This window comes from Leucopleurus acutus (genome assembly GCF_964270905.1).
Source record: "Leucopleurus acutus genome assembly, chromosome: 3".
Classification (NCBI taxonomy): Eukaryota; Metazoa; Chordata; class Mammalia; order Artiodactyla; family Delphinidae; genus Leucopleurus; species Leucopleurus acutus.
The window spans coordinates 40,105,383-40,131,866 of record NC_139145.1 but is presented as its reverse complement, the minus strand read 5'-3'; the positions used below and the strand labels follow the sequence as shown (position 1 = coordinate 40,131,866).

General features: G+C 49.6%; 2 protein-coding genes across 2 annotated transcripts in view; one reads left to right on the top strand and one right to left on the bottom strand.

Moving 5' to 3' along the window:
* Positions 1 to 11,346: 11,346 nt before the first annotated feature.
* Positions 11,347 to 17,277, top strand: FABP6 (fatty acid binding protein 6; the record flags this gene model as incomplete). Its single annotated transcript, XM_082835015.1, has 4 exons — positions 11,347 to 11,413; positions 12,538 to 12,713; positions 14,668 to 14,757; positions 17,224 to 17,277. The coding sequence occupies 4 exons, from the start codon at positions 11,347 to 11,349 to the stop codon at positions 17,275 to 17,277; spliced, it is 387 nt and encodes a 128-aa protein (XP_082691141.1).
* Positions 17,278 to 25,548: 8,271 nt separating this feature from the next.
* CCNJL (cyclin J like) overlaps positions 25,549 to 26,484 on the bottom strand; it is a gene marked incomplete at its 3' end in the record, with an annotated part of 49,281 nt that continues 48,345 nt past the window's right edge. The window contains 1 exon segment of the mRNA XM_082835890.1: positions 25,549 to 25,972. Within this exon segment, the coding sequence (XP_082692016.1) occupies positions 25,549 to 25,972 (424 nt within the window).

Genomic DNA, 26,484 nt, shown 5'->3' with positions numbered 1-26,484 from the left:
AGCAGGGCCTCTGATGCAAAGGAATCCATCCCTATGATGGAATTTCAGACCCAAGCAGTAGGCAAGTGGAATAGACCATGTGGGGGGCAAGGCCACCTTTGGATGGTCCTTAAAATCCCACCATGCTGGCTACAGCCTGCACAAATCTGACATTTCAGAATATAAAGTCAGGAAGGGCACTCACGTCTTAGCTCAAGGACCCATACAGCCCATTCCTCTCTGTAGAGCAGTACACCCCAAGGAGAAAAAAATAGGAGTGGCTACTTCCTGGCCTCCTCTGAATGTCCAATCCTTTTCATAATTTAACTGCCTACTCCGGATAATTACTTTTCTCCTGCTTATGAGCTTAGAGCAATAGTAGTTCCCAATAACTTAATAAGGCTAAATTATAATGAGTGTCCTGCGGAATTACACACTGCATTAACACCAAATGAATTCGTTAGAAATTCATTAGGAGTGATTCCTAGGGCTGCCACAGGAATTAATCACGGTTAGCCTGCGGCAGGAGAAGGGGCAATGAATAATTGCACAGGAACTGGATGAAGACCTTTGGCATCTGACTTTGGCCTGAAGCAATATTTTTAAGAGTCATGCGGTGCTTTGGTTGTAAGTTTGGAGGCGAGGTTGTTTGGCTGTTGTTGGATCTACCTCCCTTGCTTCCTCCTCCTTGCTGGCTATGGTCCCACCAAGGATCAGACCAGGAGATATGGGGGTGGGCATGCCCAGTTCTGGGGTGTTGAGAAGTTATAGAGAGGACTTAGGGTTCTCGCCTGCCCGGCATGCATTTCCCCTCCCTCTGTATGAGCCTCTCCATGTTCCTTCCACGTTCCTTGAAGAGCTACCCCTCCCCCTCGGCACATGGGTCTTCACGGGACTGTCAGTCAAGAGGCTCCGCCCACCCCCAGGAGTTGCATACAACCTAGCTAGGCCAATTGAACTTTGTCTCTTGGTACTTTTTTTTTATTAGCTAGCATCTATGAAGTATTTGCTAGGTGCCAGGCCCCTTCCTAAGTACCTTCATGTACTGAGTTATCCAGTCCCCCCATGTCTCTAGGAGGCAGGTTTAATTGTTAGCCCCATTCTGCCGACCGGGAATCTCAAACAGGTTAAGTAACATGTCCAAGTGATACAGCCAGTAATTGGTTGAGCTGGAAATTGGAGTCTCAGGTGCAGGGCTATAAGGATGGAGGGTGGTTGAAGATGATTCACCGGATGTCAGTGCCCCATGGGGTCTGTCTCTTCCTTCCTTCTTGCTCTCTAGTGCTATGGGCTTTCGGGAGGTCTGGTGGTTTAGCTTTTCCATCCCTTCTATGAGCTACCCTATACCCTCCAAGAAATCCACTCCCACTTTTTTGCTAGTCACCAAGAATCAGTGTCTGTACTTACATCTGAAAGAGCCCCAAGTCACCCAACAAGTACCTGTAAAGCCCCTTAAGACAGGCCTCGGGACTTACCTGGTGGTGCAGTGGACTCCACGGTCCCAATACAGGGGGCCAGGGTTTGATCCCTGGTCAGGGAACTAGATCCCACATGCATGCTGCAACTAAGAGTTCGCATGCCACAACTAAGGAGCCCATGAGCTGCAACTAAGGAGCCCACCTGCCCCAACTAAGACCTGGTGCAACCAAATAAATAAATATTAAAAAAAAAAAAAAAAAAAGACAGGCCTGCCCTGGCTCAGCTGACATACAGGTCACACAGAAACATAAGGCCAGTTTCCTGCCCTCCAGCTGCTTACATCTCAGATAGAAAAGCAATGGTAACGATTGAATCCCACACCCTCCTATGCAGATTCTAAGCAAAAGAGAGTCAGACCTGGGTGGGCTAGATGCGTGGAGAAAAAGGCTTCATGGAGGGCACAGCATGTGATCTTTGGGGGTAGTCACTGTCGTGGACACCTTTCCATCATCTGCCACGCCACAATCCCTTCTTCAAACACTGTCCCTCTCTACTCAGAACAGCTGGTCCTGATTGCTGAGGTGGTACCTCAGGACCCCATTGGTGGGGCAGAGCACCTGCACCCTGTCTCTGTTCAGAGAACTCCTCACTGCATGGACCCCACCTTCCAGTATGAGGCTGAGAAAGCCAAATGCTCATCTTCTCACCACCCCATTACGTGGCAACGAAGTGCCTGCCTGTCACTTGGGCGCCACCAATCAGACATTCTCACAAAGACATTTTCTCTGCAGCTTGCAATGAGAAGAAGCAGGGGCAAGGGAATCCATTCTGGTGGGGGGGGGGGCCGTGTCCAGTGCCCAGGGGAACGGTGGCTGCAGTGCCAGTATGCAGTGCCGCTGTTGGTAAGGGCTACAAACTGCCCAGTCCAGCTTTTGGTGGTACTGGCAGCGGGATCCTCACAAAACCATTTCTGTGATGTGATTGTGGCTATGGTTCTAGCTGTTTGTCCACTCTCGTCCCTACTTGTTTTCCAAGCCTGAAAATTCTGTGATCTAATTGATATCCTCACAATAAATTTATTTTCTGCTCAAATCAGTTTCCATTGCTTGCAATGAAGAGCTCGGCCTCCCTGCCCACAGCTGATTGGACCAGAGGCGGACACTTGACTCGTGACAGACCAATCAGATTATCTCTCTCCTGACTCAGCTTCTGTTGCGTGTTTTGAAGGCCCTGTTGTCTGCGAGCACATGGACAGCAGAGAAAGGGCGTCTGTGCAGAATCAAGTTGAAAAAGAGAGAAGATGAAGATGAAGAGAGGGGGAGGGGGAGAGAGAGAGAGAGAGATTCCTCTAGTTCCTCATGAAGCCCTCTATTTCCCCTTGGGTTCTCCGAGTTGCCCCTGCATCCTTAAAATATTAGGTTGAATTATATGAAATTGTTGTTTTTATAGGTCAAAAAGGTCAGATAGCAGCAATTATGTGTGCTGTAACCTGGTAAGCTCCCCTTTTGGCCTACGCTGGATCAAGTGGGTTTCTAAGGGCTTTGTCTACAACAGTCAGACATTCCATTAGCTCAAAAATAGGGAGTGGAGGGCTTCCCTGGTGGCGCAGTGGTTGAGAGTCCGCCTGCCGATGCAGGGGACACGGGTTCGTGCCCCGGTCTGGGAGGATCCCACATGCCGCAGAGCGGCTGGGCCCGTGAGCCATGGCCGCTGAGCCTGCGCGTCTGGAGCCTGTGCTCCGCAACGGGAGAGGCCACAACAGTGAGAGGCCCGCGTACCGGAAAAAAAAAAAGGGGAGTGGAGCGGGCAGAGACAGAGCAGAAGCAGGAAATAAGGGTTTTCCATGTCTGGCAAAGACTGTCCCCAGTGAGAAGGCTGCCTTGCAGACCAGTGGCTACAGGACTTCCCATCTCCTCTCTGGGCAGTGACTCTGAGGTCACTGTCCTCTGCTGGTTTGTAATCCATGAACTTCCAGAAGATCTTCAGCCCCACCCTACTCACCTCAAGTAATACCACAGTTGACCCTTGAACAACAGGGGATTGAACTACCTGCCTCCAATTATATGCAGATTTTTAAAAACAGTAAATACTATGGTACTACACAATCTGCAGTTGGTTAATCTGCAAATGCAGAGGAACCACAGATACAGGGGGGAACTAAAAGTTTTTCATGGATTTTCAACTATACAGAGGGTCTGTGCCCCTAATCCCTTGCATTGTCAACTGCATTCATGTTAATATATGATCTTGAATAATGTTTTTGTTTTTGTTTTCTACACATGGTGGTGTTTCCTAGTCACGTGTGCACTTTTCCCTACCTAACCTGACTATCCAATAACAGGGGACTGGTTGAAGAAGTTGTGATATACCCATACAGTGCACTGCTATATGGCCATTAAAGCGATGGCTGGGGCTGCGGTGAGCAGGCGGGCAGTGGGAGTGATGCAGAAGACTTGATAAGGGTAGTTGGCATGGAAAGTGAGGTTGAGAACCACCCACTGATGAAGGGGAGTATCACTGAGCTGTTCAAAACCTGGCTGAGGGCGGACCATGAATTTGTGGTGATGTGCATCCCCCGATCCCATGCCTTTTCTTCTGGTTGTAGCCAGCAGTCCTGGAGATGGGAGGTAGAAAGACACTTATTTTTAGGTCCAAAGATGGGGACCTGGGAAGTCAAGGTGGCCAAAGGACATTGAGGATCCTAGTGAAAGAAGTGAAGCAGCCATGGGCTGGATAGGAAAGGAAGTGAGGCTTAGAGTAGGGGATGAACTGGGGGAAAGGGGATGAGCTGTGAGGCTAGGAGATTCATTCAATGGGGGTGGGGACTATCTTCTATTCTGCTGCATATCTTCCTTCCCTAACACAGCCAGGTGCTCAGTAAATGTATTTTGAATGAACGAATATGTGGGTTATAACTCTGACATTAGAGCCAGAGACTGGCATTCTGCTTTTCGTCAGAGAACCAGCGGTATCCATAGTGGTGGCAAGTAGCACTTCAGGTCAGAGAAAACTGAGTTCAAATCCAAGCTGCATCAACAAGCTGTGTGACCTTGAACAAGTCACCTAACCTTTCTGAGCCTAGGCTTTCTTTTCAGTAAATAGGGATAATGACAGCTTTCTTGGAAATTTGTTGCAGGGATTAAATGAGATGCCATGTGTCGAGCACTTAGCACAGTGTCTGGCACTTTGGGATCACTTGCTAAGTACTGCAGGAGGAATAATGGTCTCCAAGAGCCTGGCTGGTTCTGGAGGCTGCATCCTAATCCAATTGCTGCATTTAGTTAGAGTTCATGAGCGCAAGACCTGAAGCTAAACTGCTTCCTCAGTCAACTAACTGTGACATTTCTGAGCCTGTTTACTCATTTATACAGTGGGAATACTATCAGGACCTATCCAATAGACTGGTGGGTAAAATTGGGTGATAATTTATGGAAAGCATTTAGCATACTGCAGGTGCACAGCAGAGGCTGGCTGCTGGGATTCCTCATTATCTGAGATGCAGAAGGCCATGAGAGGAGCTGACTTTGTTGAGGGCGGAAGAACAGTTTTGGACCTGTCAAACTTTGAGATGGCATAAGACATGAAGTGCAGCTGTTAGGTGGGCAGTTGGATGTAAGTCCAGAGGGGAGGTCTGAGATGGGGAAAATATCTGGGAGTCATCAGCATACAGATGAGATTTAAAGCCATGGACTGGATGACATCACCACGGAAGTGAGGGCTTACAGAAAAGACAAGACTGAGGACTGAACTCGGGGTCATCTGATGCTTTGCAATGATGGGGATAATTGCCACTGCAAAGCTGGTGACCAGACACAGTGGGGCTGAAGCTGCACAGCCAGCCTGCCCCAGCAACATTTACTTAACATGCTCTTATATACTCGGCCAGGCTCTGAAAAAAGCGCTTTACAAAAGTTAACTCATTTCATACTCATAACAACCCTTTAAGTTAGAGGCAATTATTATCTCCATTTTGCAGATGGGAAAACTGTGACACAGGAAGATAGTTAACTTGCCCTTGCATACACAGCCAGCAAGTAGCAGAGCTAGGATTCAAACCCAGGCAGGCTGACCTCTGAGTCTCTATCTCTTCCAATTTTAAACTTCTAATTCTAATTTCTAATTGTGGATAAATAAAGTGCCAACTGGACTTTCCAAGGGAATGCTGAATTTCTTAGTCTCTGACCCTTGAGAGCACAGCTAGGCGAATCATCCTGGAATAAACTACCATCAGAGGTCCCATTGATCCTCCAGGATCAGCCCCAATTAGCATTTCAGATCCTTGGTTGAGGAAAGAAGAGGAAGGGGGGTTTGATCAAGGAATCTAGAGGATTGGCCAAAAAGTCTGTTTGGGTTTTTCTGTAAGGTGTTATGGAAAAACCCCAACGAACTTTTTGGCCAACCCAGTATAACACTGATGGATCAATTACTACACTCACGGCTCTGGAAAGTCCTGGGGTGGGGAGGTCAGGGAGAGGTCAAGGGTTCCTCTTCCAACCAGGGACTCCAGCACCTGCATTTCCTACTTTCTTCACTAGTTACTCTTAGAATAATGGTGGCTGATTTGAGGCAGGAGCCAGAGTCCAGGTGGGAAGTTGGGATGGCCCCGGGAGATTAGCCTTGGGGCCATTCTTTATCTCCATGGGGTATAGCTGCTCTATTCGTTCAACTGCCCCATAAAACCTCACTGTGATAGGGAGGCAGTTTGAGTTCATTTACCCCTCTTGGAAGGTTCTCAATAATGAGTGTCTGAGCAAATAGGTGAACCCCAGTTGAAGAGGGAGAGAGAGAGGGTGTAGACGGGAGGCGTCCACATAAACTCCACACATAAACTCCAGTGAAAGGGAGCACAGCTGAGTCAGGTGTCTCAGTGCCAAGGCTGTCCTTTCCCACACCCTTGCCACTCCCATCCTGCCCTTGACGCTGGCTTTGGATGAGCTACTAAGGAGAAAAAGGTTCTGACCATGCACAAGGAAGTCGATGGGAAAGGGACTTAATTGGGGTTCTGGAGAGCCCATCTGCCAGCTCCTGCCCATGTCCGCTGGCCTGGAGCTTCTCAGGGTAACTGCAGCACAACCAGCAGGGAACTTGTCAGATGCAGATTCCAGGGCCCCACCAGGCCTACCAAATCAGAACTCCTGTGGGTCAGGGCCCAGAGGTTTCTGTTTTTCACAAGCCCTCCCCTCCTGCACCCTCTGCAGTGTATGATAAAGATCACATTTGAAAAACTGTCTCACAGCCTATTCCAGACTGATCTGAACAAATAAAACAAAATCAGAGGGATCCCAGTGCCAACTAGCTGCACAGCCATAAGGAAGTATGAAATTCAGCCTCTTTCCTTAAAGGGGTTATAATCTAATTGGGAGGGACTTCCCTGGTGGTCCAGTGGTTAAGACTCTGCATTTCCATTGCAGGGGGCATGGGTTCAATCCCTGGTTGGGCAACTAAGATGCATATGCTGCGTGGTCAAAAAAAAAAAATCTAATTGGGAGATAAAAGACATACTTTGTGAAGAGTTAAATTAATGCTACAATGAATAATTCAAAACAGTAGGCAGATAGGCTGGACAAACTGCCAATGAGTGGGAAAAACAGTATCATTCAATGAGCAGCTACAAAATACTAGATCCTATGCTAAGCCCTTTATTGATATACTGATTATCTCACTAAAATCCTGGAAAACAGGTATTTTTATCCCCATTTAATAATGAGTAAATTAAGGATTTGGCTTATTTGCCAATCTCTCTCACGTCCGCCTTCCCTGACCCTTAAGAGGTGACCAGGGTGATGCCTCTGTTTTCCCACAATACCCCAATGTTACAGACTTTATCTCAGTTATCACACCGTGTTACAATTGCCTGTTTACTAGGCTGGTTCTCTCACAAGATTTGAGGACAGATACTTGGTAGTTCCAGAATCTAGTGAACAGTAGGTACTCAGTATTTTTTGAATGACTAAAGATTGTGTGTCTGAAGTCTCAGGGCTAATACTGTGACTCACAAGCCCAGGTTTCCCCCTGAGCGATTACAAGCAGCTGGTATACACCTGGGGGATTCCTTTAAAGGACAATCTACAGGTTGGAGTAATCAGAGAAGACTCCCGGGAGGAGGTGGAGTTGGAAAGACAATTCAAATTTGGAAAGACGGGTGAAAAGTGAGCAGTCATTCTATGCAGGCCAAGGCATAAAGGTGAGATTCTGCAAAGGGCACACCTCCTCCGAGCCTAGAGACCCCAGGGGATTTCGGGAGACTACACCCCTTTCCCTTAGCCTCCTTAACCATCTTAAATCGAACCTACATCCCATACTTCTGTGAAATTACAGGCAGATGGCAAATGCTCTATTGTTTCCCCATGCCCAGACCGGTATGACATGTTTTTTATTAGTGGATTTCTCCATTTGGAAAGTCCCTTTTAAGAATTAATGGAAGGGCTTCCCTGGTGGCGCAGTGGTTGAGAGTTCGCCTGCCGATGCAGGGGACGTGGGTTCGTGCCCCGGTCCGGGAAGATCCCACATGCCACGGAGTGGCTGGGCCCGTGAGCCATGGCCGCTGAGCCTGCGTGTCCGGAGCCTGTGCTCCGCAACGGGAGAGGCCACAACAGTGAGAGACCCGCATACCGCAAAAAAAAAAAAAAAAAAAAAAAAAAAAAAAAAATTAATGGAATAGTTATCAGTTTCCATGAAGAAATAAGACTTCACCCAGCTTTGAGCTTTTGTCTTCTTAAACACTGAGTATGTATTAATTTTACAACTGAAAAACAAGACCCCATGGTGGGATTATAGGTAGGTTTTAGTTTATTTGTGCTTTGTTCTTCCCAAAGTATCTACTATGAACAACTATTGCTTTTATAAACAGAAAATTAAAAACCCTTTCCTCCATAAAGATTGTTTAAAGAGGAAAGAAAGAGAATCTCAAGGTGGCACAATTCATGATGTTGGGAAGCAGGATGTTTGGGGGAAAAGAACTAAAGATGTTCTAAATTCTGAGTTCCAAGAACTTCAGCACCCAGGCAATCTGGGGCTAAACCAATTCAGTCTCAACATGGCAAAACACATTAAGAGCTGTAAGAATGTTCCAGATCCCATAACTTTGTAATCCCATCCTGGGGCTTTAGCTCAAGGAAATACTTAAAAAAAATTATCTACATATAAAGAAGCTCACTGTGGCCTCTCAGTTAATGGGGTAACCTGGGCTCCCCCTAAAAGTCCAACAGCAAACATTATGCAGCAATTTCTAACAATAAACATGGCAGCTTAATAGAAACATGGGACTGTGTTTACAAACTAATACCGAACAAAGAAAAAAAGAATGGAATATTGCATTATATAGTGACTATGGCTATTATACACCTGCTATAATTAGAGTGGTGGGAAAGAAAGCAGGGATGAGAGAGGAGAGAGATGAATGAAAGAGGCAGGAAGACAATTAAAAAAGTAAAAATAGTTATAGTGTTAGGGTAATGGGATTATGGAGGACTTTTGGAAATCTGTTTAAATGATGATGAAAGTTGCCTTGGTAGTAAATATGAACTATACATAGGGGCACTGTGACTTTGAGCAAGTTACTTAACTTCTCTGAACCTCAAGTTTCCTCCCTGGCAAGATGGGGACAATAATGGCACCTACTTCACAGAGTTGTTTGGAAGATTAAATGATATAATTCATATAGAGCACTCAGCATCATGCCCAATGCATGATAAATATTCAATAAGTGTCAGCTATTATTGTCATTGTTATTTCATCATTATTATCAATGAGGGGAAATTCTCATATGCTCCAGGTGGGAGTGTAAACTGTTCTAGCCTCTGAGAAAGGCATTAGGGTATAGATATAACTTACATATGAGTTTATATATAACTTTAGATACAAAACCCCTTTAGTTCCAGGAATTGCATGTCTAGGAATTTATCCTTAGCAAATAATCTCAGTAAATAATCTGACATGTACACCAAGGGGTGTGAATGAGAATGTTTATCTCAGAGTTATTTATAATAGAAAAAGACTGGGAACAACCTAAAGACCTGGCAATAGTTACATAAATTATGTTTTGGTTTTTTCATTTTTTCTTTTTTTTTTTTTTGCGGTACACGGCCCTCTCACTGTTGTGGCCTCTCCCGTTGCGGAGCACAGGCGCCGGACGCGCAGGCTCAGCGGCCATGGCTCACGGGCCCAGCCGCTCCGCGGCATGTGGGATCTTCCTGGACCGGGGCACGAATCTGTGTCCCCTGCGTCGGCAGGCGGACTCTCAACCACTGTGCCACCAGGGAAGCCCCTCAGAGTTATTAATAGAAAAAGACTGGGAACAACCTAAAGACCTGGCAATAATTACATAAATTATGAAACATACATACCACAGAATATGTATGATATACCTTTATGTAATGATATACACGTGTACTTACATCATTACATGAAAAAGAAATGATAGAAAAATATAATCTTATTTATAGAAGAAAGTATAGGTGTGCATTTAAAAGTCTAGAAGGATAGCTACCGACCGTTATCAAGGGCCATCTCTGCCAGAACTGTCACTTGCTCTGAATTATGAAATTTTAATATATACAATTCAGCATCAGAAAATCCACGATGAGGTGTGGGTGAGGGGAGTGCGGGTGTGTGGTTTTGTGTTTTTTTAAAGTGAGACACCTGGCTGGAGTGAGGAATTCTAAGATTGGAGATTGCAGACTGGCAAAATGTGGCAAAGCTGGTTTCATCAGTTCAGAAACCACTCAGTCCCAGGTCTGGGGGGTTAGCAACTGTGGTGAATTCTGCTTTGGAAAGAAATGATGGGGATTCTTGGAGAGCCCACTCTGGAAAAGGAGACAGATGCAAAACTTTCCTTATTTATAACAATAAGAGTGACGGCCTTTGTAAGTGCTTCATACTTTCATGGCCAATCGGTTTGATCCAGAGAGCAGTCCCACGAGACAGGCAGGGCAGGAGTTATCACCGAGGAGATGGGAGTCCTTAATGTGAAGTGGTGCCAGAATCAGAACAGGGACAGGAAGTGGGGGCTGAATTACTAGCCCTCCCAGTGGTGAAGCTGGAATAGAGTGAAATTCACCACGCTCCCAGCCCATGCCTGGCACATAGTAGGTCTTCAGCGCACCTGGCACTGCCTCCTCTGATCGGCTCCCTGGGCCCTTGGGCAGCTGCTTCCCTTTGCTCGCACCATCTACACCCATCTCGTGCCTGTTCTCCTTCAAGTGCTCTTTGCTGCAGACAACTCATTGTTTCCTTTCATTGTGGCCCTTCCCACCTTCATCACATTGTTCCCTCAACTTAGAATGTTACCTGCCTCCATTCTCAGTGTCTTCCAACCTTACCACTTCTGTAAACATCCAAATTCCTTCAAGACCTGTATTAAATGCCATCTCCTATGCAAAGCTACACCAGCCAGCTGGACACCATCACTCCTTCCCTAGGCCCCAGGCCCCAGATATGCACGTCTCTCGGGACACATCCCATCCTGCTTGCACAGGGGTTCTCTGCAGGTGTATTTTGTCCCTGGACCAGACTGGAGGCTGTTTTGGGAAGGGGGTATGTCTCACTGCTTCCTCAGTGCTGGCCCCAAAATGAGGTGCCCGAGGCACTTTGGTCGATGAACGCAGGGGTGACTGAGTAAATGAGGGAAGACGGGAGCGTGGATACAGGGAGGGCTGGGCAGAGGTGGATGACACCTCAAACCCTGTGGCAGAGCTGGCCCTGGCCTTGCCAGTGGCAATGGGATTCCAGCCAGCGAGTCCCCAGGGTGAATAACCTCAGGTTTCTGCTGCCTGCCTACATCATAAAATTGCCGGTGCTTCCTCTTCAGGGGTGGGAAGGAGAAGTGGGGTGACTTTGGGGCTGAGCCTCAGCATCTGGGAGGGTTTATAAGCTGAGGCACCAGACCCCTCAGCACCGCAGCCCTGCTTCCTCATCCTTCTTCTCCTGAGCCTCCAGCTCTCCGGCAGCATGTCCTTCACCGGCAGGTATGAGATGGAGAGTGAGAACAACTATGACGAGTTCATGAAGCGCCTGGGTGAGTGAGCTCCTGAAAGCACCTTCCTGGGGCTGGGCTGTCACGGCCAGCTCTGCACAGGGAACCCAAAGTCTGCGAGGCTCAGAGAAGCTGAGTGACTCGTGCAAGGTCACACAGCCAGTAATGGGTAAGGTGGAGAGTTGATTGGTTTATTCATTCAAACATTTACTGAATGCTTGCTACACGCAGGCCAACCCAATGTTACTGATGGGGTGTCTCAGCAAGACTTGCCCGAGGTCACACTGTGCATCAGTGGCAGATGTCATTAGACCCCCTGGACCCGAGGATGAGATGATGAGTGATGTCACCACATCCTGCCTGGGGAGAGGTGACCAAGGGGTGGGAGCACAGAGATCAGGTTTGACAAGCCACTCGTTCACTAAGTCACTGAGCAAACGGGGGCCTCTTACAGTGCTAGGCACTCTGGGTGGAGATCAAAGACCCCACTCTTCTGTTTGATTTGCAGCACTGGTTGTGAAGAACCAAAGAGACAGTGGACTTGACAATCCTGCAGAAATCTTGGTGTGCTAGCTAAGTGTGAGGCAGTGCAGTTTTCTAGATTGAGGACAGCCCCAGGGGACCAGGGCCTACGACCTCCTGGTAGGAAATGGGCCCCAAGAGCGGGATCCGTGTGCCCTGGGGCCTTGGGAAGGCAAGAGCCCTTCTGAGTCAATCACTGGGACTGGCCCTGAAGGAACAGTGACTTGGTTTCACCTACAACAGTCTAGATGTAGCAATCTTTATCTGTAAAACAAGAGCATTTCAAGACAGTCTTGAAGGTCTCATTCATTTTAGAAATTTGTGAGGTTGGCAAATTTCTGTTCTACTACTATCAGAAGAGCAGCTATTATTTATTCTTAACTATATGCCAGCAGTTTTACCAGACACAAACACTGTAATTTAATCCTTGCAACAGCCCTGTGAAATGGGCCTTATTATCCCCATTTTTTGGATGAAAACACTGAGGCTGGGAGAGACAGTGACTTGCCCAAGCCACATGGCTCACGACATGGGGCTTGTGCTCGACTGTCAGGCTAGCCTGCCGTAGGGGAGGCAAGCTCGTGCCCAAAGCCACAAGTCGTAGGCAGCTCTTACATGGCCACTCTGCTTGTCCCCTGGCCCAGGGCTCCCCAGCGACAGTATTGAAAAGGGTCGCGACCTCAAGACTATCTCAGAGGTGCAGCAGGACGGGCAGAACTTCACCTGGTCCCAGAACTACCCCGGGGGCCCCTCCATTACCAACAGTTTCACCGTCGGCAAAGAGTGCGACATGGAGACCGTGATGGGCAAGAAGTTCAAGGTGAGAGGCAGCTGGCCACCCCTCCCTCCTTCGCCAGGACTCTGGCTGACTTCTTGGTCCCCACCATGGCCCTGGGAGCTGCTCCCCGAGCTGAGGCTTCTTCTCGAGTCTAGCCTCCAGCTTTAACAGCTTGAGTTACTTGGCAGTTTAGCCTCTCCTAGTTTTTAATGCTACCGTCAATAATGGACACTATAATGATAGTAAAAATTGTTAACATTTGCTGAATCCTTCACACATATATCCCAGACACTTGCTGGATCTGTCACACATCTTAATGCAGGTAAGCCCGTGAGGTCGCTACAATTACTGCCCCGTTTTACAGATGGGGGAGTTGGGCTGAGTCATAGGATGAAATAGCTGCCTGGATCCCACAGCAGGGGCGGGCCTGCATAACCAGGCAGTCTGGTTCCGTAGAGCATAACCACATTTTTTTTTAAATTAATTTATTTTATTTATTTATTTTTGGCTGCACTGGGTCTTCATTGCTGCACGCGGGCTTTCTCTAGTTGCAGCGAGCAGGGGCCACTCTTCATTGCAGTGCACGGGCTTCTCATTGTGGTGGCTTCTCTTGTTGCGGAGCACAGGCTCTAGGCGTGCGGGCTTTGGTAGTTGTGGCCCATGGGCTTCAGCAGTTGTGGCTCGCGGGCTCTAGAGTGCAGGCTCAGTAGTTGTGGCGCACAGGCTTAGTTGCTCCGCGCCACGTGGGATCTTCCCGAACCAGGGCTTGAACCCGTGTCCCCTGCGTTGGCAGGTGGATTCTTAACCACTGCACCACCAGGGAAGCCTCCATAACCACACTTGAATGCTGCCTCCAGCGTGGCCTAGAGATTAATTGCCCAGGCCCTAGAACCAGACTCATCTGGGTTTGAAACTGCAGTCTTGGGTAGCAAAGAATTGAAAGGTGGTTGTTTGTCCCTTCCTACCCAGACTGGTCCCCCAGGTCTTCCACCCATTCCCCTCTGTAGCCTCCAACCCTGGTCAAGAGAGTACTTTGCTCCTTCAGGCTTCTAGGCTGCCAAGGTGGAGGATACGTAGTCATAATATTCATATTCTGCCACTTGGGTATTTTAAAAATTTAACAATTTCTCACAGATGTCTTTCTGTGTCAGCACATATTGACTTGCCTCTTCTTTTTTAATGGTGGTACAGTATCCTATAGTATGGAAATGCTATCATTTATTTACCACTCCCTCATGAATAGATTTTTAGGTTATTTACCAGTGGATAATACAGCATTGTATTACAAACAATGCTGCAATCAACACCCTTGGATGACATTAGCATCATTCTAAAAATGATGATCATAACTGACTCCATAGTTAACAAGGGGTGCTCAACACCAAGCCAGGCACTGCTCTAAGCACTTTATATGTATCATAGTAAATCATTTAATCCTCCCCATAACTCCAGGAAGTAGGTACAGTTACTACCCCTATTTTAGAGATGAGAAAACCGAGGCACAGGGACTTCCCTGGTGGCGCAGTGGTTAAGAATCCGCCTGCCAATGCAGGGGACACGTGTTCGAGCCCTGGTCCGGGACGGTCCCACGTGCCGCGGAGCAACCAAGCCCGTGCGCAACAACTACTGAAGCCCGCACGCCTAGAGCCCGTGCTCCGCAACAAGAGAAGCGACCGCAATGAGAGCCCGCGCACCGCAACCAAGAGTAGCCCCCGCTCGCTGCAACTAGAAAAAGTCCATGTGCAGCAAAGAAGACCCAACGCAGCCAAAACTAAATAAATAAATGAAGATAAATAAACAAACAAAACCAAGGCACAGAAAGGTTCAGTGACTTGCACAGGTTATCTGTATCTTTGGATGTATGTAATCAGATGTCTATAGGGTAAATTAATTCCCAAAGGGTGATTGCTGAGGCTGCAAGCAGGCCCTTCATCCCTGAGGGGCTGGCCTGTGTTTGGGGGGTGCTCTGCAACTCTGTGTTTTGCTTCTCTTCCAGGCCACTGTGCAGATGGAGGGTGGGAAGGTGGTGGTGAACTTCCCCCACTACAACTACACTGCGGAGATCGTGGATGGCAAGCTGGTGGAGGTGAGTGTCCCACTGGTTCCTGGCAAAATCGATGAGAATGCTTTTCTGCCCCCAGCCACGGCCCCCAAGAGGTGGTCCTCTGGGCAGCTGGCTTTATGGGCAACCCCCCCCCCCCAACCCGCCCAACCATGGGCCAGGCTCTGTGCTGAGCACTGGGTGCACATGACCTCATTTGACCTTCACAATCACCCTGTTAGGTAAGGATTTTTATCCCCATTTTGCAGGTGAGGAAACTGAGACACGGGATGGCTAAGTGATTGGCCGGAGGGCACAGAGCTTTTTTGACAGAGCAGGGATTTGGCTCTGGGCAGTCTGACTCCAGTGCCCACGCTCGGCCACCGCAGGGACGCACGTCTGGACCCCTCCCAGAGTGTGAATGAAGTGGGGAGTCTGGGCGGGCCCTGCAAGGGTAGCCATCGCCATTCCACTTCCACAAGGGACTTTAGGCCCTTGCTGCTAGATGTTCTGGTGTTTCAAGAGAAGCTGGAAATTGGCACTTCCAAGTGAAATTTCCAGTCTAGCAAACGTTGCCAACTAATTAAACATTTATTGAAACGCTGACAGGGACACACCTGTGGACTGACCCCTCCCACACGCCATTCTCTGTAAACACAGGTTGGAGGTGCTGCCCTGGAGGGCCCTCATCTCACATCCCTCTCTTCTCCCTGGGGCTCCAAAGTTTTCCCAAGGTGAAAGAAACAGTGTGAGGTTAAGAGGAAAAGGAAGGCGTTTCTACATGTCATTCTCCCTTCGTGAGCCTGTGTCCTGGGCTAGAGTCCCCCTGGGGGAGGTCTGGTCTGTCCTCCCCAAGCCTCTCCAGAAGGGAAGTGATGAGGAAAGCAGGGTTTGCCTCCCCCTGTCCTCTCTCTCTGTCTCTCAATCTCTCCCTTGTTTCCTTGTTTTCCTCATCTCAAGCCCAGTCTAGAGAAAAGGAGCACGTGGCCCAAGAGGCTCAGTGCCCTCGCATTACTCCCATTTTACAGAGAAGCCATAGAGTCTCAGAGACACGAGTAACTTGCCCAAGGTCACACAGCTACTTTGTGGTGGAGGCAGATCGCATCAGCTGACTTCTAAATTCTCTGCCTGCTCTTCCCAGGCCAACGGGTCTTCTTTCTCCCCTTCATTTTAGTTAAAAAAAAAAAATCTAAAAATAAATAGATGTACAGTGCTTTAAAAATATATCTATGTGTATGTGTATATATATATACATACATATATATACATATATATATGTATGTATATATATGTGTGTGTGTGTGTGTGACATAAGTGACTACACATTTTCTTCTGGATGGAAATCAACCTCTTGGAGAACCTGATGAAAGCTAGAGGCAAAGCTCCCCAGCCTGTAAGGACTGCAGGGAGAACACAGGGCAGGAGAATGGAGCACACGTGTGCCCAACTGAACTGATCTTCCCAAATGGAACAAACCCGTTTCCTAATTCCTAGAGGTGCCTGACTGTGGAGCCTATATGGTATGAGCAGAGCCCAGAGTTCAGGGCCATTATACACACGCACGCGCACGCACACACGCAGGCAGGCACAGGCGTGCACACACGCAAATGCACACGCACACAGACTAGGCACCAGAGACAAGCCGTCTTGGTTGCAGATCTCCCAACTCCGGAGGCCCAGAATCATTCTGGATACCTCCCTTCTTCTCCACCAACATGGGTGCATTTTGCAAGCACCCCTCCTCCCATCTCCACCCACCACCAGCACCCCTTCTCTAGACCGTGCCCCAGCCTCCTCCCCAGCCTCCCCCTCCACTTCATCTTCCATCCATCCCATATGCAAATCACACATCACTTCACACTGCTGCCCTTTGACAAAACTGCTTCCACCAAACTCCATTTGCCACCCACCCCTCCTCAGAAGAAAGCTGCTTTCCTCTGCTGGGGATCTGGACCAACTGATGCTAAGCACACATCCCAAGACAGCGTGTCTTGGCCTTGAGCCCAGGGCACCACACACAGTGGGCCTTGGCCGAACAGTCTCCTCTTGCAGCCTCTTCCATGAATGCTTACACTTCCTGAGGACAGAGAATGTATCTTCCCATCACCGAGCACAGGGGCCCCATAAATGCTAAATGGTGCAGAGGGTGAGCACGGCCCCTCAGACTTACAGGGGTGACTGATTTCTCTAACCTTCAGTTTTCTCATCTGTACAATGGGGACAAGCTTGGTGTCGTGCAGATGGGCCTGGCATGGGTGAACTGATATGGACAGATGGGTGGAAGATTATCCCACGAAAAGCCACATCACGCCAACATCTGTTAGCACTTTGGCCATGTAGAGTCCACACAATGAGTCCTGTAACAAATTGGGAAACTGAGGCCCAGAGAAGCAGTGCAGCAGGCTCACTCCCACTCAGGGCTGGGACTGGAAGCTGGTCTACCTTCTCTGGGCCCCATGGTCACCTTGGGGCCCCTGCACTGACACCCCCTGTTCCTGCTGCTTCTTCCAGACCTCCACTGTTGCAGGTGTGTCCTACGAGCGCGAGAGCAAGAGGATGGCCTGAGCTAGTAGGCAGGGCTCCGCGGGGGCCGCAAAGACACCAATAAAGCTGATGTAACAACAGACATTCTGCTCCTTCCAGAGCCTCTGCCTTTGTTCTCTGCTGTCTTGGGGCAGTTCTGGCTGGTGGGGGTGGGAAACCCCTGACGATGGCTACACAGGCCACACCTTGGCCCTGAGATCTCTGTGGGACCTGTGTCATGGCAGAGGGAGACGGGTATGGACGGAAGACCCCTGGCCCCGGGGAGAGGGCAAAGGCGGTGCTCAGGATGCACGGCGGGCACACTTCTGTGGACCCCTCGCCCCAGCCTGCCATCCACATTCTGCGTGGAGACCAGCCTTTCAAGAGACAAATATCACCTCGGAGGGGTGGCACACTGACTCTCAGATGGGCCACAGCAAGGTGGGGAAGGGCTCCGTGCTGCTGGGTCCCGAGGCTGCACGGACACTGGGATGCACCCCCCAGGGCTTAGCCAGGGAAGGTGTTTCAGCATAGCTGTGGCTCTCTGCTAATCTGCTGTGGAGTCGTTCCTTTGGGTTTCGGTTTACCTGCTGGTACAAGAGGGGGCGAGGAGGACCAATGAGGGACTGAGGAGAAATGGGAGTCTATGAGATGGCAAAGGGGTTATGGGAGTGCCAGGCAGGAAGCGAGCTGTCAGAGTAGGGCTTAGACAAGGGGGTCTGGGAGAAACTTGGAGAAGCTGCAGTGGGCTGGGAAAGGTGGTCAGAAGGGTCACTCTGATCCCCTGGTAGGTGCCTGGAGCCCTGTATCAGGAAGGATTCTGAGGCAGCATTTGGACTGAGCAGGCATCCCTGCCTGATTACAGCATCTGTCCGGGGCATGGAAGAAGAGGAGAGAGCTCTGCCTGTCCCGTGGCTAGATAATCGCTAATCCTGATGTGTTTTTTTTCATTCTCCTCTTTCATACTCCTTGGGAGTATTCCCCATCCGGGTACCACCCTAACTTCTATTTTATTACTTTTTTTGGCCGCGCCATGCAGCATGCAGAATCTTTAGTTCTGGACCAGGGATCAAACCTGTGCCCCCTGCAGTGGAAGCATGGAGTCTTAACCACTGGACAGCCAGGGAAGTCCCCACCCTGACTTTTTTTTTTTTTTTTTTGCGGTATGCGGGCCTCTCACTGTTGTGGCCTCTCCCATTGCGGAGCACAGGCTCCGGATGTGCAGGCTCAGCGGCCCTGGACTTACGGGCCCAGCCGCAACGCGGCATGTGGGATCCTCCCGGACTGGGGCACGAACCCGCGTCCCCTGCATCGGCAGGCGGACCCAACCACTGCGCCACCAGGGAAGCCCCACCCTGACTACTTCTTACCCCATATTTTTCTCTATGGCAACTCACTTATTTTTACTACAATGGAAACTTTATATCACTTATATACATGGAAAGCCAACATCATTTGCCATAAATAGACTAAGACTACTTAAAAAAGTCAAAGCTGAACAATGTTGACTTCTAGCTGGATTCTGCTGCCAAAGCCATGATTTTGAGGCCTCCCTTAGTGAAAAGCGTAAGAACCTTACAAGAGCCAGTAGCATCAAATGGGAAACTCTCTCCTTCCCTAATCAAAAATCCTGCAGGACTCCTTGAAAAGAGAAGAATGCACTCACTATAAGAGTTGAATTATCTAAGTGTCCATCAGTGGATGAATGGATAAAGAAGATGTCTCTCTCTCTCGCTCTCTCTCTCTGTCACACACACACACACACACATACACACACACACACAAACACACACAGGAATACTATTCAGCCATAAAAAAAGAATGAAATCCTGCCATTTGTGACAACACAGATGGACCTTGAAGGTATTATGTTATGTGAAATAAGTCAGATGGAGAAAGACAAATATCGTATGATTTCAAAATAAAACAAAAACTCATAGATGCAGAGAACAGATTAGTGGTTACCGGAAGGGAAGAAGGTTAGGCGGGTGGGTGAAATGGTTAAGGGGGTCAACTGTATGGTGGTAATGGATGCTACCTAAACTGGTGCTGGTGATCTCTCTTCAGTATATACAAATATACCGCAAAGTATATACAAATATACAGCAAAGTTGAATTATAATACTGTATACCCGAAACATATACTACAAAGAGAGTTGAATGATCTAAATTATCTTGAATATACAAGTCCCACATATGGGTTATTAGAAATAAGGTTTGCCCGACACCTTGCGAAGGGTCTGGCACACAGCAGGTGCTTAGCAAGTGCTACCTGACCTCAGGTCCTTGCAGCCTGTGTAATCTATGGCCTTTCACTCTCAGGGGCCAGCCTCAACTTGGACGGACAGCACAGCCCAACTCACTGGCAGCTCAGTCCTCGCCTCCCCCACCACATTGTGCCTGAAACTTGTTGCTTTCCAAGGGCAACACTCAGCCTCCCACACCCACCCACCAAGCCAGGACCCTGTGAATGCCATCATTTTGCCAAGACTTACTGCTAATTAAGTTAACTAGGTAAGCATTAAATTAAACTAGCAGTGTTGCTGTTTCCCCTCCAGACTGAATAATTACTCATAATGAGCTTGGATAAGAAGTCTGTAAATAACAGAGAGGTAACCATAATTCGGCTGAAAATTGAGAGAGAGAGAAGGAAAGGAGAAGAGTAGAAAAGAAAGAAAGACCTGAGGGGGAAGAAAGATTGTTTATACTTTGGTAACCAATTCAAGGACAAATTCAAACACTGCAGCCAGTGTTACAGAGTCACAGATTCATGGAATAGAAGGATCTCAGAGCTCAACTAGTTTAAACTCTGTATTACACAGACATAGAAACCAAGGCTCAGAGAGGGGAAGAAATTCACTAAGGTCACACAGCAGATTAATGAAGGGCTGGGCATCACTGGCTGATGGAGGCTACAGTTTCTCATTCCAGCTTATGCGGGTAAGTGGAGTAAGGTGAGATGGGGTGAAGTGTCCATGTTGCTGGCATCTTGGAAAAGAGGCTTCCTCAGCCAGTAGAAGGGACAGTGGTTAAGAGCTTCGACTCTGGAGTCACATTGCCAGGGTTCAAATCCCTCTTCTACCACCTAGAAGCTGTGTCACCTTGGGGTAAGTTCATCCATTTCTCTGAGCCTCAGTTTCCTACCTTGTCAGTGGGGAAAACAACTGCGCTTACCTAATAGAGTCGTCATGCTACAAATTAAATACTAGCCACTGCGACCGTGACCACCATCATTCCATTCTCAGCACTGTCATTCTCAAGCCAGTGTGATCAAAGTGTTAGGAGTGCCCCCTCCACTCACTTTAAGGCACATGGGCATGCTGCAGTATTTCTTGGCATCTTGTCTTGTCCATGTGTAAAATAGGCTAATAAGACCTTCCCTTCCCGGGTGACAGGAGTTGCAGGAGTTAAAGGTAAAAATCCTCGCTAGTGGCCTCCATAAAGTTAGAGGCGTTTCACCATTTTGCTGTGCTGTTCAAGGTGCGGTAGTGACTCCCTGCTCAGTTCAGGTGCCCTTCACCCTGACCCTTGGAAGTCATCTCTAGCAACCATTTCCCTCCTGCCAAGCTCATCTGGTGAAACGGGGGCTTCTCAAAGCATCTTTAAAGACTACCACTAGGTGGCGTTCCACCACACACCTGTGGCCCCCCCAAGGATACCAAGAGGTGTTTGTATGCTGGGGGTGGGGCAGGGGGGTGAGCAGTGAAATCCCAAGTGATTGGGCCATAGTGTGGGTGTGTGTTTCCTCTGGGGGGGGGGGGCGGCAATGCGGAGGCCACAAGGCTCCTCAGTCTGGCATATCTAAGTGCAAAACTGAGTCCACACCACTTGCCCATGGTGAGACCTTGGGCCTCTCTGAACCTCAGTATCCTCATTTGGAAAATGGTGATAATGATGCTGTCGTGAGGACAAAAGAAGAGCAGGGGGAATAAGAGACCATGAGGAAAGTGTCAAGTACAGGGCATGGAACACAGTAAGTGCTCACTAAACAGGGCCCTTCTTGGAGGTTCTACTGGTGTGACTGGGAACACACTAGGTCAGAGCTTCTAGAGCAGAGAGATGTGGCCAGACCTGGCTGTGCATGTGCATCTCCTGGGGGTCCTATTAAAAGGATAGCCCAGGCCCCACTGCAGACCTGCAGAACAGGACACTTTGGGTATGACAACCAGGGAGATGTCACTGTTCTGAAGTGCTCCCCAGCCAGGTGTGACCTTGGAGACCAATCCAGTCCCAACCCTCCCATTTTGCAGATGAAAAAACTGAGATCTAGAACAGGGGACTGACTGGCCCTCGTCCACACAGCTAGGGAGTAGCAGAAGGCCTGATTCCAGTATATACTGCCTGCTGTGGCTCTGGTAAGGGCAGGGCCTGAAACAATTGTCCGAGCTGGGCCAGCAGATGGCTGACCACTTGAGTTCTTCCTCCTTTAAAGCTAGAGCTGGGACGGGGGGCGGTGAAGCTCTGGGGCTCATCTGGGCCCCTCCTCAAAAGGGAGAGGCCCACTCATCTACAATATTTGTCACAGAACTCACTGCTGAATAATGATGCCACATATTCCATGTTTTCTTATCATAAACCTGAAGTGCAGCCCAGGCTCACAGCTTTCTCACCTTACAAATGAGAAGACGAGTTCAAAGTGGAGAAGCAGCTTTCCTCAAGGTCATCTAGCTAAGAGCAGACTCGCACCTTCCACCTCTCGGGCTAACGTTCTTGTCCGTACACTAGAAGCTGCAAGCTTCCAGCCTAAGAACCACCTTAACCTGCAGTGTGTTTTACTGGTCTTCTATTGCGTTGCAATTTAAAAAAAAAAAATTTTAATCACGAAAAATTAGATTTCCTAGCAAGTGCAGATATCCAGTTTCTCTGAAAATCTGAAGTTGTGGCAACATAAGGCTTATATCCCTGAAAGGTTGTAAATAGCCAGAGCTGAACAGAAGCCACACCCCCTACAGGGGACACACTGGCTTCATCAGTCCCCATCACCTCGCGCTGTCTCAGTCATCCAGCGGATTCACTATGTTACCTGCCTGGTCCTGGTGGGCCTTTGGATTTGAGACGCCTGCCAAACGCTATGGCCTTTCTGCTGAAATTCGTCACAAATGGCTTCCCTGAGGAACAGAGAATGAGGTTAATGAGATTGGTAAGATTCTTTCCCAGGAACTTGCTGCCAGGGATTACCAGAGGCAGCCCAGAGGTGGGGTCCCTCCCAGGGGATGCTCTGGGGAAGCCCCAAGCCTGGTCCCAGATCTTCACCTTCACAGATGGGGCTGGGGGAACCCCTCCCACATCAGAGCCTGTTGGGGGCAGGCAGATGGAGCCGTAAATCACGTTAGCCTGTGGCAGCTGTGCAAAAGCTATGTTTCTGTACGTTTGTTGCTGAGCACACTCTGAGAATCCCCTTGACCCCGTCAGTCAGCAGCACGAATGCCTGGCCACTCTTTTGCGAACCCATATCCATTATTCTGTCGTGTCTTCTTCACCAGGTGAGCAGGACGGCCAGCTGGAGCCTTGCACTTATTCAAAACTCGACTGAGGCATCTCAGGGCGGCGGGGCAGCTCCAGGCTGCCTGGGTTTGAATTGTGCCTCCTTCCTTCACCACACTTTTAGGCAAAGAACTTCTCTGTGGCCCTGTTTTCTGATCTGTAAGGTACAGCTGCCTTGTAGGGTTACTAGGATGATTATAGTAAATAGTATGAGCGAATTCCTTAGCAGAGAGCTTCATAAACAGCAAACGCTTAATAAACGTCAGCTGGGTGATTAGTGTCACGATCACCAGGTATATATTCTGTTGGCTGCAGGTGGTTTAGGGCACGGTCATCAAACCCAGTAAACAAACTAACAAGATCGTTCCAGATGATTTAACAGCTATGATGAAAACAAAAGGGGTAAGGAAAGAGACCTGGGGGATGACAGAGACCTCTTTGGAAGGTGACCTTGTGGGCTGAGGTTTTTCAACCATGGCACGGCGGTCATCTGGGGCCAGTCCATTCTTTAGTGTGGGGGCTGTCCTGTGCGTTGTAGGATGTTGGGCAGCATCCCTGGCTTCTGCCCACTGAATGCCAACCGTGTCCCTCTCCCAACTGTGACGACCAAAAATATGTCCAGACATTGCCGAAAGTCCCCTGGAGGGCACAAATGAGCCCCACTGAGAATCACTGATATAAGGGATTAAGAGAGGGGAGCATTCAGATGACAGAATAGATGGCTTTGGAGAGATGGACTTTGAACCCAGAGGGTATGAGGAAGTGGAACCTTAACCCTGACCTTAATCCAGGCATTTGTGATGTTTAGCCGATTTCCTTAAACTGAATCACTCTCACTACCTCCATAATGGGTTCTGTTTTTCTGGAGAACCCCACCCGATTCAGAGCTGGGATGTCAAGCCTCACTCACTCCCACTGCCCAGCCTGTGTCCCAGGGAGGCCCAGCTCCAGCTCCGAGGGCAGGAGCCCGTCTTGCTGTCACCCAAGCCCACAACCTCTTGGCACCAGTGTGAGTGCCCATCCCCGGAGGCTGACGTGGGAGAGGGAGGGAGGGCTGGCTGAGAGAAGGCCAGGAAGAGAACCCAGAGAGGCCACGAGCAGGTGATGTGTTTATTGCGGGACCACTTTTTTTAGGGGCTGGGCTGGCTGTGAGGTTCTACTGGGGGGGTGACGACGACACGGATGGACGGACCCTCCCAAACGCCCAGCCCCAGAAAAGACAAACACAATAACTTGGAATCCAAACCAGTTGCACATAAATAGAAGGAGGTTGGCAAAAGAAAAAACAACAAATGAATGTGCACTTTCCTATGCTAGTGTGACAAAGCGGCCCCGCACCGCCCACGTCCAGGCTCTTCTTTACTCAGCTTCCACGCTGAGGCTCCCATCTGCTCTGAAAACCGCCTTCAGATCCGACTCCTGGCAGCCCCCCTGCCAGTCTCCTGGACTGGCAACCAAGTCAAGAAAACCAAGATGGGTTCTTCTCAAAAAAAAAAAAAAACCAACCAAAAACCGCCTTCGTGGTTCTCTGCACCTCCCAGTCCTAGGGGGTGAATAATGGGACCTCTGACCCTAAACCAACCAAAAAATAAAACACGCTGAGCACAAGCCGTGAGTCAGAATAAAAACATATTGCACATGCTTCCAAGAGTCTTCCTGAGAGCCCTCTCACTGCAGAGACCCAAATACTGGCTTCTGATCCATCCTGTCACTGGCTGTCAGTCGTGTAACAGACCCTGCACACCCCCAAATCCCCAAAGCCAGTTGGCATCAGGCATACGATCCCACATTATGAGCCTCTGCTCTGAGCCAAACTTGAGGCTGAGGCTGGGTTTAGCCTCAAGCAGGAGATGCATGCGGTGGAAGGACATGAGTATTGCTGGGTTTAAATCTTTGTCTACTTTTCAACAAGCTTCCTCCTCTGGGTGGTTATCGAAGTTCTACAGGTGAACAGAGCATCCAAGACGTGGAATCTTCCAGAACCGAGAGCCTGGAAAGTGGTTCTCCCCAACTATATGCTTTTGCAAAGGGCGCTCTGTGGTTAACCACAGGGCTGCCCCAAGCCGGGTTAAAAATCTACAGCCCTTGCGTGGGACAGGCAGTGTGGCAATCACCATCATCTATTCTCCTAAGGACTTTTCAAGTATCACAAAATCCCTGATACAGCATGTAAACAAGACATCTTACTGAACAGAAAGCTAGGTCACTTTGGGAAGCAGCAGCATGTGAAATATCTAAAAGGCTGAAGAGGGTTTTAGGTTCCATAACAAAGCAACAAGACAGCTGCCCACTGTGCCTCGGAAGGCAGACAGACGCTCGGGCACGAACACACACACAGGCCCCTGTGGATGGAGCCAGGGAAAGAAAAGCACCGCAGATAGCATCTACCGGGGGTCTGGAGACACATCAGGCTGCCCCCTTTTCAGTGGTGTAGCTGCCATCGGCAAAGAATAAAGGAGTCTTTGATGCTAAAACCTGGACGTGCTCATGAACTGCTGGTCTGCATCCAGTCCCCAGTCTCCTGGCCTCTTCCCAGGTCTTTCTCGACCCGCTGGGCCCCTCTCCAGGGGCTGGCCACCGAGCCATCCCCTTGCATCCCAGCCACACGTGGAAGATGTTTTCCAGAGCAATGCTCTTGGGTGAGGTATGTCACTGCCTGTTTTGCCCCAGGTCAGTTTTATTTAAAAAGAGCATGCACCCTCTCCGTTCAAGGGTCCTGAGGCTCTGCGGGGACAGCCTCCCAGGCGCCTCACTGGGCTGAGCTCCCTTCGTCAGCATCCTCTTCCTCTGCCCAGATCTCCAAGGCCTCCCTGCGTGGCTAAAGGTGCCCTATCTGTCGAAACAGCCCGCAGGGAACGCGTGGCTCCCGCTGAAGTAGCTGCTCCCGTAGGTGGCGGCGAGGCAGTGTCTGGGCTCAGCTGCAATAGCCATGTGCATGCTGAGGGACGTGGGCAGCGGCACGGGACACACGTCCAGGGGCTGGAGGGTGGGGTACAGGGCATGGAGGGATGAGCCGCTGCCCCCTGAGAGCAGGGTCCCCGAGTGGTGGGCCTGCAGCGAGTCCCGATAGGCCACGCACAGGTCCTGCACGGGGGTCTGGAACTGGGCCAGGGCCATCGCTGTCGGCTGGCCGAGGCCAGGGTAGGCGGGTGGCTGGAACAGCACCTGGGTGGGAGCTGGGGGTGTGCCGGGCACCATCGCCAGGGCCTGGCTCTTGACCGCGACGGCATCCTTGAGGATGTTGTCATAAGCTCTGAAAGGAAAGGACTTGGGTGAGACTTGGGAGGTCAGAGGCTCCAGCACCAGACACCTGCCTTGCTGAGGGGGATGCCAGGAGACCCATGTGCTGTGACTGCTGGGCCTCTCCCAGCCTGGGCTCACTGCCTGAAGCACCACCTCAGCTGTTCTCTGACTAAACTCAGGCCTCAGATCTCAGCTTGGATCTGCTTCCTACAAAAACCCTCTTCTGACCCCTCAAGACTAGCCTAGCTGTCCCTGCAGCCCCTCTGCACTGCCCCACCTTGGCGGTCAACACCGCAGATGATAACTTCCGGTCACTACCTGGTCCCTCGTGCAGAGTTCGAGCTTCGACCCATCTGCTATTGCTCATCGCTGCATCCCCACACTGGGCACAGCGCCTGCCCTGAGAGGGCAGAGCTCCCGGTGCCTAGGTGAGCACAACCTCTGCCTTCCAGGCACTTCCAGCCAGCTCCATCCCCGGCTAAGCTAGCAGATTTCAAGCAGGTTGCCCCCAGGGACCTAAGT